This window comes from Botryllus schlosseri, chromosome 8 (genome assembly GCF_051294905.1).
Source record: "Botryllus schlosseri isolate E-star chromosome 8, Bs_hap1, whole genome shotgun sequence".
Classification (NCBI taxonomy): Eukaryota; Metazoa; Chordata; class Ascidiacea; order Stolidobranchia; family Styelidae; genus Botryllus; species Botryllus schlosseri.
The window spans coordinates 2,968,559-2,982,649 of record NC_137243.1 but is presented as its reverse complement, the minus strand read 5'-3'; the positions used below and the strand labels follow the sequence as shown (position 1 = coordinate 2,982,649).

At 42.4% G+C, this 14,091-nt stretch overlaps 1 protein-coding gene across 2 annotated transcripts; it reads right to left on the bottom strand.

Moving 5' to 3' along the window:
- Window positions 1-2,467: 2,467 nt before the first annotated feature.
- Window positions 2,468-13,961, bottom strand: LOC145444858 (uncharacterized). Of its 2 annotated transcripts, none has more exons than XM_080322898.1 (7): window positions 13,763-13,961; window positions 12,162-12,359; window positions 11,712-11,960; window positions 4,657-4,761; window positions 4,251-4,328; window positions 3,045-3,151; window positions 2,468-2,630 (listed from the first exon to the last, which is right to left on the bottom strand). In XM_080322898.1, the coding sequence occupies exons 1-7, from the start codon at window positions 13,824-13,826 to the stop codon at window positions 2,589-2,591; spliced, it is 843 nt and encodes a 280-aa protein (XP_080179024.1). In that variant the 5' UTR covers window positions 13,827-13,961; the 3' UTR covers window positions 2,468-2,588. The 2 variants fall into 2 exon arrangements, with proteins under 2 accessions (XP_080179024.1, XP_080179025.1); XM_080322899.1 differs by having other exon boundaries at window positions 2,468-2,627; window positions 13,763-13,955.
- Between the last annotated feature and the right edge of the window lie 130 nt (window positions 13,962-14,091).

Here is a 14,091-nt window from a genome sequence, read left to right as displayed (position 1 = left end):
ATGAGAATGATTTGATATGAATTAAACTAGATTTAATTTACAAGGTCTCGCGAATTCAGTAATTCTAATTCTCATCTAATTTCGAAAAAAATGCGTAGCTATAATCTAATTCTAATCTTTTTTGGAGAAAAACCGCGGAATCATAATTTTAATTCTAGTCTAATCTGAAATAAACTGCTGATAGCAATAATTCTAATTCTAAGTCTATTGGATAAGCCGAAATTCTAGTCGTCCAACTCTGTTCTATGGTGATGCCCCGCAATAAACACTTCTCACTGTCGGACGCAAGAGCCGTTTTGCTCGGAAGTTTTCGTTTTAGCCTCGCGGTAAGCATATATAGCCTCTATTCACGTGATAAAACGAAAAATAAGACCGCGTGTGATGGCTGACTCTTAATTAGTAACGAGTTGCCGTTTGCTCCAATATTAAAATCATTCATTGCATATGAAAACATGAAAATGCAATGAATGATTTTATTATTGGAGCAAACGGCAACTCGTTACTAATTAAGAGTCAGCCATCACACGCGGTCTTATTTTTCGTTTTATCACGTGACTGACGACGATACACCAGCCTTACTCAGTCGAATTGAGTAACTGCAGTTACTCACTTCGACTGAGTAAGGCTGGTGTATCGTCGTCAGTCATCATCAGCATGGTGTTGGCTTTCGGTTTTGTCGAGAACAACCTCAAATCACCACATCCCAACAGGCTTGGGCAACTTTAGATCATTCTAGTTTTCGATATCAGACTAGTTGGAGCGAAATGCTGTTAATCTAATTTTAACCTAATTTGGTAATTGTTTCTATGCTCTAATTTTAGTCAATTTCTGGTATTCCGGAAAATGCTACCGAGAACTGTGTACTGCGAAACGAGCCAAGCTTGCTGTACAGACATTTGCCATTCTCGTGCATCAGACAATGAAATCTGATTTGATATGAACTGATCTTGATTCAATTTATAACCCTAATCTAATTTGGCAAGCTGAAAGTTCTACAGTTCGCCAACTCTGCTTTTTATACAGCGGGATGTTGGCATTTACGGACCGCATTTCGACTACTGTGGCGTATACGGCTGCCAGCCATAGGGTCGTAAAAGCACCGCCTGAACGCCTTCAAAATATCGATAAAAGATACTCATATCAATGTTAGTGACTACTGGGGGCTTCGTATTAGCGCGAACCGGATCGACAAATTCTCTGGTCCTACTCCGATCCTGTTTTTAAAGCTCTGGTCCGACTCCTAGGCCGGATTCTAGAAATGACCTTGATCCGGTCCGAAAAACTCCTATAATAATTATATAATCACAGCAGAGGTGGTCAGTAACGAAGTACTTCTATTTTTTGAAGTACTTGAAGTAGATTTTCCCTACTCGCACTACTTTTCGAGTAGTTATGATTTTAGACTACATCTACTTCTACTTGACAGTTTTCAGTTTTGTATTAAAAAATAAGGGTAGAATACCTACTTACTTACTTACTTGTGAGCCACCACTCTTACTTCTACTTGAGTAGCGACTGTGACTACTTTGACCACCTCTGACTGACTCACAGATGGTATTGAATATAGATTGAAGCAATGCAAACAGGAAATTAAAAACTCAAAGATCAAACCCAACCCTTATCTGAAGTAATCATGCAAACTTAGACTTAGCATGTGGTTTATTTCCATGAACGTTTCTCTTCAACTATTGATTCGAGGGTGGCAGCAGGAAAGACTCATATTCTTAGTAAAAAGTGCCGGTCCGGCTCCGATCCGACTCCGGCCGACATCAGAAAAAGTACTGATCCGGCTCTGAACCCGCTCCGGCCAAAAATGAGAACATCCGGCCGGATATCCAATCCGGCTCCGGTCAATGCTCCGCCCTGCTTGGTATGCCAAGCATCTCTTTGTCGTCTGTTTGGCGATTCAGGTTCAACGGTTTCCTTGTAAAATACCTAAGTTCACTGCAGAAAGCAAACGGGGCAGAGTCATGAATTTGTTTCTAACTCGGTACTGTACTATCGATGGTTTATTTGTCACCATTCCCAAACTATGTTACCATAGTACAAAGTTAACGGTCTTTATGGCGTTATACACCCGAAGTCATGTTTGCAATCCACGAGCTTTGAAACGAGAACGAGCGAACTAGGCCTATGGAAACTCGCCCATATAGAATAATTCGACATTACAACGATATCACATAACGAAGATGGATCAATTCACTGCCAAACGATGTGGTCTATCGACGAAACATCCTAAACGTCGTATAAAGATTGTTAACGAGGTGCAACGAATACGTGCTTATTAAAATTGCGTGCTCTCAACGAACGCATAATTATTTATCGATGGCCGTACGCTGTCCTCCGCCAACCTTCATCATGTTTCATCGGCATTTCAAAATTAGTTTTACAATCATATTGAGCTTTCCGTTGATAACATAAAGTAACATGAAGTGGTACTATTATCACTTTCCTTCTGCATATTTGAACGCAGTAATTTCATTTATTGGCGTTATACATATATATGGTTATTGTCAATTTCCTTGATATGCTGTACAATGTGCATCCTTATACTATGACACCATTTAGCATTCCCATTCCTTTCCATTTCAGTTCTTTTCTCCAGAAGAGTAACCGTCATTTGTGCGCTGCTTTGAAGAAAAGTTAGGTTGATTGAAATGACTAAATATACGTTAATTAACGTCGTAATGAAAAATAAATGTATGTTATTCACGCCAAAACTTTGTTTCGGCTTTCGTTCAAGATTACAGGGTTCAACATATAAGCGATATCATTGCCGTTTTCATGAATCACGTGTTAAACAGGGCTGGAATTCGTTGTTAGAGTCCTCCATTCTGCATTTTGCATGTTGCGGAGTATGGGCCAATGAAACGTCAGTAATTGAGCACCATGCATTTATGGGGCAGATTCTCCCTGTTACGCACTAATTTCCAAAGAGGTATCGAGTTCTGAAAAGTAGATGAGGTCGCTGGGTCGCATATTCTTATTTTTAATGTAAATATTGACGTTTACACCTATTGTGATGACCATGAAAAGAAACGTACCCGATGCATATAGTACTTATAGCCCAGTGCCAAAAGCAAAGCCAACGGAATGATTACCCCAGACGCAATTCCAATCTTTTTCGCCGTCGTCGAGCCCGGATTAATGCCTAAAATGATATCCAGATAGTGTGAATGAAGCTACATTTTGCAGTGATGAACGAGGGAAAAGTGCAGATAAAGTATAATCATAATAATATTCATGTTCAGCGATTTATTGTTTTCATCCGACCAATACACACATTTCACTCTAGCTAGCTAGACAATGCAAATTGCAATTCACAAAACACAATGCGATGTAATCAGTGGTGGCCCTACGATTGCAGGGGTGGGCGAGACTTCCAGGGGGCCCCTATAAGTATGTGATCGTAGCTTATGGTGGCTCCGCCCAGAACCCCTTTTCGCATCTATTATAACCAACTTAATATTAGTGCACCATATGGAACGGAATTATGTGATGTGTATAATGTATATGACACTATAACACGGCTTTGTAGCAGGCTTAAATGTTGAATTGCTCTAGTTCCTGGGCTTTGTTTATTATACATTGTCAAATTATAGAAGAAGTGACCCCGTTATACCTATAGCTCATATCTTCATGTGGAAGATGTATGGCATGCTGCGTGGAATACTAGATTAGCTATATACTACTGCTGCAGGCTAAATAGACCCCACTCATCTGGAAAGCTATCGGCTGACATAAGTAATATGCCAGCACACCACGTCAAGGTTTGAGCCAGGTACGGGATTAGGCCATATCTATTATTGCATGGTTGCAAGGATACACTACAAGTAAGTAGGCAACCTCTGCCGCTTGCAGAGACTTGATGATTATCTAGAAATATGGGGCTTATCTAACAAATGCAGAGATATGATGATAGACCCATCTGTAATGAATCATCTACTTGATTGTTACACGGATGTCCACGTTTATAATCATCCTTGAAAAAAACACGCTTAAACCAGATAGGGGAGTCTTCGACCAGGGGGCCTAGGCGGCCGATAAAAAGCCACCACTGGATGTAATGAACAGATAATGGTCTTTCAATTTATTACCCACCTCGATTTAATGACCGATGTAACTATAACAAGTGTTTTTTATACGTCTACCCTGTTTACCACATCTCCTCGCGGGACCCCTGAGCAGTTCGGTATCCACTAGTGTGCCGCGGGACACCGGTTGAGAACCACTTTTCTATTAAGCTGTACCTGTAGATGTGGTTTTCTCGGAATAAGATTCCGTGCTGTGGAACGTCGTCTTTGTTGGCGTAGTCTGGCAGGATGTTCCTATTTAGAAAGGATCAAGAGTGAAAACTATGATTAGGCCATTGACAAGGCGATTTAATTCCTTTGTATATTTCACCGGATTTTATATTATACAGTCCAACATGTCTGTCAAACGGCGTCGGTCTATCAATGGAACCTAACCTTAGTGTTGGAGGGTGGTTTTTACGTCCCTTATTTAGTCCTCGACTAAATAAGACTAACAAATGTCAAGAAAGCAACTTCACAGTACTGCATTTCGCCCGGCCTTCTACAGTTAACACACACCTTTCCCTTTACCATAGAAATGCTATCCTCGTAAAAGCGGAACGGCATATTCATATCGGCGTACCTGCTGCATAAATAGAAGTAGACTTGTCGAATTCAGTTTGTGTTGGCGAAGGCTGACTTGACGTTTCTCTTGTAAGAATCATCACGTTTGCGTGAGAAGTAGTAGCTGTGATACCAGACGGTAAAATGTAATATATAGAACCGGGGTCTACGATACCGAATATCGTGGGCCCCGACAGAACATAGCTTAGTCCGGATCTACCAGTAGGGCAGGGGCTAAACCAGCGGCTCTTAATCTTTACTAATCTACGGAACCTTCACGGATTCTCTCATTAAAGTAATAAAAACAACAAATTCTACCATACTACACGTCTAATACATTTCTATGGATTACTGGTATACAAAATGAACTGTGCACAGAGTGTTAGAAGAAAGTAACCATTAAAATATAATTTTTACACAAAGCCAAAAAATTATACTAAATATTTATAGCTGATCAGTGTGGCTGTATATAGATAGCTAATCTACGGATAGATACGTAACACCCGTCGTCACGCTCTCTTGCTCAGTGTTAGATACTGCTCAGCACGCCTACTTGCTCAACGTACTTGCTAATCCGATAGCTGACGACCCGAGCGCTCAAATTAAATGTTGATCTTATCCGAAAGCTATTGCTGCACTGATTCCGAAAATATACATTAAAATCTGACCCGGGCGATGAAACCCCCTCGAAATACACCTTGAAGTCGGAAAATCGGAATTGTTCTGAACAATTGCAATCACGCAAAGGTCATCGTTATGGAAATTCTGCAGCGTCGCTGCGATTGTTCAGAACAATGCCGATTATCAGATTTTAAAAGCTATTTCGGGGTGGTTTCAGTGCCGTGATGACATTTCAATGCATATTTTTGGAATCAGCACGACAGTGGCCTTCAAATAAGATCAACTTTATTTAATTTTAGTGCTCGGGTCGTCAACTATGAGATTAGCAATTACGTTGCTTTCAGATTGCCGAGCACTGCAGTAACTAATACTGAGCAAGAGAGCGTGACGACGGGTGTTGCATAATGCGTATCTAGTTATCTACTATCTATCAGAGCTAAGAATGAATTAGGATTTGGGAAAACCGAATTTGTGAAATTTTTTTCGGATTTGAGATTTTTCAAAAAATGGATCAGGATTAGGATTAGATTTACCGATTTTCGGGGAGATTGATGTACGGTAGCAAATGGCGACAAAGTTTTCCGTCCTACAACGATTTTACATAGTTTGCAAAGTTATTACTTCAGGTACTTTGGCACCCATTCAGCGTTTTATTTCATTTTGTAGAATTATATAGGAATATAAGATGTAGGCTTCAGTTTCTAAGTCGAATTCCAAGTTTGAGTCGGATTAGGATCTGGATTAGGATTTGAATATTCAAAATTTCTGGATTTGGATTCGGATTTGAAGTTCGGGATTTGGATTGAATCCGGACAGAGCAATTTCAAATCCGCTCATCTCTGGTATCTATAAGAGATGAGCATGAGCATGGATTAGGATTAGGATTTGGGAAACCCGGATGTGTGAAGTTTTGACGGATTAGGATTGGATTAGATTGAAGTCAGAATTATACACCTATAAGACAGAATTATAGGCCTAAGATGTAGGCTTTCCAAGTGGAATTCCAAGTTTAGATCGGATTAGGATTAGGAATAGAATTGGAATATACAAAATTTCTGGATTAGGTTTATGCTTAGCATTTGAAGCTTCGGATTTGGATCGGATTAGGTCAGAGAAATTTCAAATCCGCTCATCTCTGGTATCTATCCGTAGGTTAGTTATCTTTAACCTTATGTTGTTCCTTTTCCGATACCGGTTCAGAAATGAGAGGCTTCACCTTGGTAATTGCCATCGTATTGTTCGCACGAAACCAACAGCATTATGCCAATTGCTGACGTACAAATGAGCTGATGAAGATCGAATTGGCAATTCAGAAGGAGAGGGTTTCCATTTCGAACCCCAACCTTTCCTGCAACTGCGATTGCACACGACCTACCCTACCACCATAACTGTCACAATTCGACTATACTGGTCGGGCCTATAATTACGTGCAACCGATGGTGGCCTAAACGGGCGTATCACCAGAAATCATATATATGAGCTGAGTGTGTGTTTAGACCTCCAGAAAACCCTGACCCAGGGAAACCTTAGCGTCACCTTTAACCCCAATTTTCGACTTGGGTATTGTGGCATATTCTCTTTTCACCAATAGTGGGGCGGTTTAGCCCAAATATTCAAAAGGATTGTGCATTTTGTGATACAAGCACTAAATTTGGCACACATGTATATTAACATGTTGCGAACATTTTCAGATATTGAGCCACTCGGAATTCTCTCTTTATGTCCGCCATATTGGATTTCAAAATGGCCGCCATTTGAAATTTACATTTGCGATTAGCTCTGGGCCTAATGCTGCTACTGACTTTATTTTGGTATCAAAATGTATGTTTTTTGGGTCAAGGAATCCAATGGTAACAATCTGCAATGCGTATTTTTACCAATGTGCCGCCATATTGGATTTGAAAATGGCGGCTTCACATTACATGGCCACTTATCGATCTACATTTGTCGTTATTATAGTCTAATGACTCGATTCTGGTGGTGGTGGTGGTGTTAGAGTAGTTGTTGTAGTGGTAGCTGTAGTGCAGTGACGATAACAGAAATGTTACTTTGTGTCATTCCAGGTTCATAGTGATGCATGCATGTCTGTAAACTGACGGTGGTAGCTGATATTAATCTGAAGACAGTTCTACTATGCCCAAGAGGTTCAGACTAGCTCCTTCTGAGGGAACTTCACCATCAACATCACCGCACCTCATCACAACTGACTGGAGTTTATGCCTCATATGTCAGAAGGACAAGGCGGAGACACTGACCAAACCCGACCAATCAAAGAGAAAATACATTGGTAGTGGGTACAGTTCACTTGCAGAGAACTTTATCAAATTCAGTGAACTTGGAGAGCTTCCAGGATCATTTCAGTTGGAAAGACTCGATGATGGTCATGGCATTGAAGCTGCGATGGTTGCACACGGTGCACAATATCACCACACGTGCAGGCTCCAGTACAACAACACCAAACTGCAGAGGGCACAAAAAAGAGCACTCAAGAAAGAAGGTCAAAGCGACGACGAACAATCTGTGTGCAAACTCACCAGGGGACATTCTCGTTCATCGGTTACAGAAAAGGTCCCAGAAACTTGTTTCTTCTGTGCACAACCTGCTGGGGCTAACAGTCTTCGAAAAACTGCAACATTCCAAATGGACAGACGGGTGCGTGCCTGTGCAACCCTTCTTGGTGATACAGAACTACTTGGCCGGCTCAGTGGTGGGGACATGGTAGCGTTGGACGCCCAGTATCACCCACAGTGCTTGATAGGACTTTATAACCGCACAAGAAAGGTCCAGTCAACATTACCACAGAACTCAGACCAAGAGCGAGCAATGTCGGCAGTTGTCTTCGCTGAACTCGCACTCTACATTGAAGAAACCGGACAAGATGAGGAGACGGCAACAGTATTCAGATTGGCCGATATTGTCCACCTCTATCAGTCCAGAATGGAACAGCTTGGAGTGCAGCTCGACACGAGAGTTCACTCCACGCGACTGAAACAGAGACTGCTATCTCACTTTCCTGACTTGCGGACATACTCCAAGGGGAGAGACATCCTGATGTCATTTGAAAAATATCTCGGTTCTGCTATTGACAAAGCCTGCGAGCTGGACAGTGACAGTGATGCAGTCCATCTTGCCCATGCTGCACACATTGTTCGCCGTGAAATGTTTGGAGAAGCTAAGCCCTTCACAGGATTCCCCGGAGGATGTCAAGAAAAATCAGTACCACCGTTGCTGCTTGCCCTAGTCAGCATGATCCTAGAGGGACCCAGCATCAAAGACCAGATGACAGACACTAACCCTGCAGCAATTACCGCAGCCCAGATACTGAAGTTCAACAGCGTAAAGCACAAGCGAACACGTGGCACCACATCATCCACTTGTGTCCGGCACAGTGTTGCACAGGAGACCCCACTTCCAACATACATCGGGATGATGTTGCATGCTCATACACGCAAGAAGGAATTGGTAGACAGACTGTCACACCTTGGCCTAAGTATCTCTTATGATAGAGTGCTCCAGCTCTCAGCACAGATGGGCAACAATATCTGTCAACAGTTTCACAGAGAACAAGTGGTCTGCCCTCCGAAAATGCGTAGCGAAGTGTTCACAACTGCCGCTATAGACAACATCGATCACAACCCTAGTGCAACAACATCAAAAGACTCTTTCCATGGTACTGCAATCTCCCTCATACAACGTCATCACGATCAGACGCCAAGTGTACAGGCCTCATTTGTGAAAGATGTTCGCTCTCTCGTCGGTGTCATAGAGGAGATGGGCAACCCATTCGAGGAGGAGAGTCAGGATCTAGTCATACTGGACACAAAGGACATCGCAGGTCCTGCTGCCGTGGAGACCGTGATGAATGCCAAGGGGATTGGCCAAGAGCAGTTCGAGGCTTTCACCAGAGAGTGTCTGTTGGACAGAACAAAGGCAGTGGACGACCTCATTCCTCGTAACAAGCCGAAGGTGTTCAACACTTCAACCCCAAGAAACCAGAGCAAAGGTCAGCAACAGCTCACCTCTGTCAAGAATGACCGTGAACTCTTCGCACGCCTGTACATTAGCTGCCAGACGAGGGATGGAAACCTTGAGGAGTTCTTTCGTCACGAGAACCAGGCATGTCCTCCTGCACTGTCTGCTGGTGGAAACCTCTTCGCTGGTACCAAGAATGATCTCATCACATGCTTGGAATGAGTCTCCGACCCCAAGACAGAGACTCCTGTCACTACCTGTATAGTGCTTGGTGGAGCGGCCATAGTCCAGATGCTGAAGCCGGCTGCATTAAAGACCTTTGAAGAGTATGCACATCAGATCTTCATCCCATATATGTCTACGAAGCTGCAAACAGTGTCACGCCTGGATCTGGTCTGGGATACTTACCTTGCTGATTCACTGAAAGGTAGTACACGTGCAAAGCGGGGACAAGGCGTGCGGAGACGCGTGGTAGCCGCCGCATCTATACCAGGAAACTGGCAAAATTTCCTACGAGTGGACAGCAACAAGACCGAGCTGTTCAAGTTCCTGTCAGCAGCTCTCATGGAATGGTTTGAACAGGAGGACAAGCAACTGGTCATTACTGATGGAGAGTCAGTACTCAGCAAGCCACTACTACCAGATCTGACCTCACTCGCCCCATGCAACCATGAAGAGGCTGACAGTCGGATGTTGCTGCATGCATCTCATGCAGCCAAGCATGGACACCACTCAATAGTCATCCGGACTGTGGAAACCGATGTTGTGGTACTGGCAGTGTCCGTGGTACAGGAGTTGCAACCAGAAGAAGAACTGTGGCTGGCATTCGGAACAGGCCAAAGATTCCGATACCTAGCAGCACACGAAATTGCAGCTGGACTGGGACAAGAAAAGGCTCGTGCACTGCCAATGTTCCACGCTCTGACTGGATGCGACACTGTGTCTAGTTTTGCCAGACATGGCAAGAAGACTGCGTGGGCAGTCTGGGCGATACTGCCAGAACTCACTGAGGCGCTGCTGCTGCTGTCCTCCGCACCACGTGACATACCAAATGATGCAATGTGCATCATCGAGAGGTTTGTGATCTTGTTGTATGATCGAACCAGCAAATGCACGGACATTGACACGGCCAGAAGGAAACTCTTTGCAAGGAAGAACGATGTGCAGCTGATCCCTCCAACGAAGGCAGCTTTAGAGGAACATGTCAAGAGGGCAGTGTATCAAGGTGGATATGTTTGGGGTCAGATATTGCTGCCAGCACCTGATCTCCCTCCCACAACCAACTGGGGTTGGTTAATGACTGGAGAACAGTACACACCATACTGGACCAGGCTACCTGAGGCAGCTCACAGCTGCATTGAGCTGATTTCTTGCAAGTGCCAGTAAGGGTGTGTGAAGCGCTGCAAATGCAAGAAGGCTGGCCTTCAGTGCACAGCCCTCTGTGTGTGTGACGGGGACTGCACAAGACGATGAGTCCACAACATACATGTACTTGTGGCAGTGGCATATTAGAATTTTAGATTTGTGCATTTGATTTAGATTTGTGCATTAGAATCTTAGATTTGTGCATTTGATTTAGATTTGTGCGTTAAAATTTTAGATTTGTGCATTTGATTTAGATTAGTGCATTAGAACTGTGCATTGGTTTGAGCATTGGATTGTGAAATTGGTACCATTGGATTCCTTGACCCAAAATGAAGTCAATAGTAGCATTTGACCCAGCCATAATCGCAAATGTAGATTTCAAATGGCGGCCATTTTGAAATCCAATATGGCGGACATAAAGAGAGAATTCCGAGTGGCTCAATATCTGAAAATGTTCGCAACATGTTAATATACATGTGTGCCAAATTTGGTGCTTGTATCACATAATGCACAATAGGTTTGCTATGCTGCCCCACTACAAGTCTCTATGACTATGATAATCCTGGTAAATTTTCACCATGACTATCAGATATGGTAAAAAACGAATGCATATTGCTAGAATCCAAACGAGGTATATTATTGAAGTTCGAGCAATATGGTATAGTAGGAATATTTGAGACATTGACTAACAGTATAGTCATAAAGTATAAAATATTTTGACGCCTATAACTAGACTCGTTTACAATTGAATAGTATATTTATATTGAAATAAACCCGAATATTTTCGGCTGACACTCTCTATAGGGGTAATCCTTAGCAACAAGTAGAGAACTGGACCGAATATTGTATAATGTATATCAACAATCGTTTCACCAAATATGACGTCACCGGGATGAAATATCGGATAATCGGGGCGAACAGGTCGCTTGAGATCGATGTACTATTTTAGATGGTATACGAACTTATTCTCTTGGCGCAAACTAGGTTGGCGTATTTTGATATAAAGTCGACTCCAAGGCATACAAATGAAAGTGTGAACGACCTCTCCCGACGACGCGAAATCGGTCGTCGCCGACATGTGACTCGTTTAGGTGAGATAAGTCGAAAATGGCTCACCGCTGCAATTATTGAAATACCCGTCGAATTGATTGATAGATCGAACAGTAACAGACACATTCTGTAAATTTCCGGACTCCCTCGTCTTCGTACGCGTCACGTATATTTTTGATAACCCGCTCCTCTTCACGCTTACGTCATACGAACATTTTTGGCGAGTTATCTTCGGCTCGAATTTGCAAGCATTATTGAATTGCACGATCAGACAATCCGAAGAAATACCATCTGTTTCTTTTCCGTCGAAGGTGTCTGAAGCGAATAAAATGCATTGACTAATTGTACTAATGTCCGCCTGTATCAATTGTGCACAAGGTAAACTCATCTATCAAATAGCTTGCTGCTGGAATCCTTGTGAAGGATCCAGTTTGCAAGGGATTTTCATTTTCCGGTATGCTGCGAAGTGCCCTCTCAGATTTAAAACAGGTTTACTTTGCAGATAGCAAATCTTACCATAAGTGTTTATTTCTTGGCTATCATCGGAGAAAGAAATCCCATCGAATTTATGAAATAAAAATCCGAAAGATATGTTAGGTGGCGTCACTTCCAAACAAAACGGATCTTCATCATTGTATACATCTTGGAATGTAGAATACTTTCTATCGTTCACCGTAAGTTGTCTGCATCGTTCACCATGACCATGGGCGTTCACTAAAGCAAATGGATAGAGAATAAAAAGTGAATAGTGTGTATTTGTTATACAATAGCGCCATGTTAAGTTCTTGTAAGAAGCTGTACCCTTAATTCTATGTTACAACTTACAATGAACCGTTTTTATTGTCAATCTGGGAGGACCATCTGATTATAGATAGATGTGTCAAAATATTATAGACTCTGTGGAGTGTAGATTCTGTCTGTGTACTCTACGTCATGACTTTTTGAAGAGGTCCGTCAAGTAGTCACTGATGCTACCCAGGTGGAAGCAGACGAAATGTCATCCATGCCAATTTGAGCTTACAAGAATTTCTCAGAGCAGGAGCAAAATGATGACCATAAATGGTAATCGATTTGTTAGCTTTCAAAAGTAGGTTTAAAGCGACACGCCCTGCCTAAAACTTTGTAAGTAGTCCCAGACAAATTTCAAAATTTAAGGATGCATTATACAGTACACATACATGCGACAGGTTCGAGTCTCGACTCTGCCAAGATTCTATGTGTCGGAGGTTTATCTGGGCTCCTCTTCGCTAACCTCACTGCCATAGCAAGTGATGGTGAGCCGAGTCAGCACCACCCGACAGCAAAAGATCAAGTTGCGGGCGTATGAAACACGAAAGATTGATGGTGGAAGACCGCGAGCGTGGAAGTCGTCCGTAATATGACAAAAGACCTTAAAGACACTGATGTTATAGTGAAATCACTGTGCGGGGCGAAAATGACGTTATGGGCCAGTGGTTCTTAACCTTTTTTTTCTACAGCGTCCCCTTTCAAAAATTGCCTGGGTCTGGCACCCCCCTATTGTAAGGACAATAGGTAAGTGGTCGAAATCCGCTTTCGATTTGGGACTTCACTATTAGACCACTCGACTAATTACTGGTATATTTGTATGCGCTATTTCCGGGATCAAATCCAGGGTGTTATAACATCCATCGGATGAGGCCTACGGGCTCATAGCATTCGGTTCGAGATCCATATATACACATCCAGAATTCTCCTCTGCGATTGGCCATACGGGGAAGTTAATTGTATTGGGTTTTGTTTTATTGCTTTGTGTGCCTACTAAATCAACTGAGAATGTGGTAGAGATTTGCTCACATTGAATCTAGTCCTGCACCAAGCTCTTAACTTTAACATGAATGGGGGTACCAACACTAAGCAGCATCATCCTTTATGATACGATGTAGAAATATTCTGACAATTTAATTTTGTAGCTTCAAATACAAGTATATTTAGTTAATTATTCTGGCCAAAACGCTTCAAAACATCTTTAATGTACGAAGGGCATCACTCTCAAAAGTTGTACAGTTGCCTACGGTGCCTTTTCGATTTCGACACGCAGTACGGTGCAGGATAAAATACCTAGTTCAAAAGATTTATATCTATCCGACATATCTCACCCGATACAGATGTTAAACCTAGAAAATCTAAAACAAGCAATTCAGAAATCATATACTCCAACATCTGCAGCAAATCAGTTTCAGGATTGTCATATGCTATAGGAAAAACCTGCAACGAACACCAACAAAAGATACAGATATTTGATACAGTCTTATAGTCCAAAGAGAAGCAATCAAATATGTATCCGATGCAAATAATTCGGAATCAGCAAGCATAAATATAAATATGATCGCGTTGACTAGTCTAGGCTGGTTTCCTCGTTGTTCAGTTGATATCCTAGGCCCAGGTTAGCTCTGGTATTACTCTGTACTATAGACGGACACACCCC

Coding starts and splice junctions, on each gene's coding strand:
- LOC145444858 (XM_080322898.1), bottom strand. CDS start 13,826: ATGTTGGAGTATATGATTTCTGAATTGCTTGTTTTAGATTTTCTAGGT. Junction 4,329..4,656: donor TACTTCTATTTATGCAGCAG/GTACGCCGATAT, acceptor CTTTCTAAATAG/GAACATCCTGCCAGACTACG. Junction 2,631..3,044: donor ATAAGTACTATATGCATCGG/GTACGTTTCTTT, acceptor TTTTCTTCAAAG/CAGCGCACAAATGACGGTTA.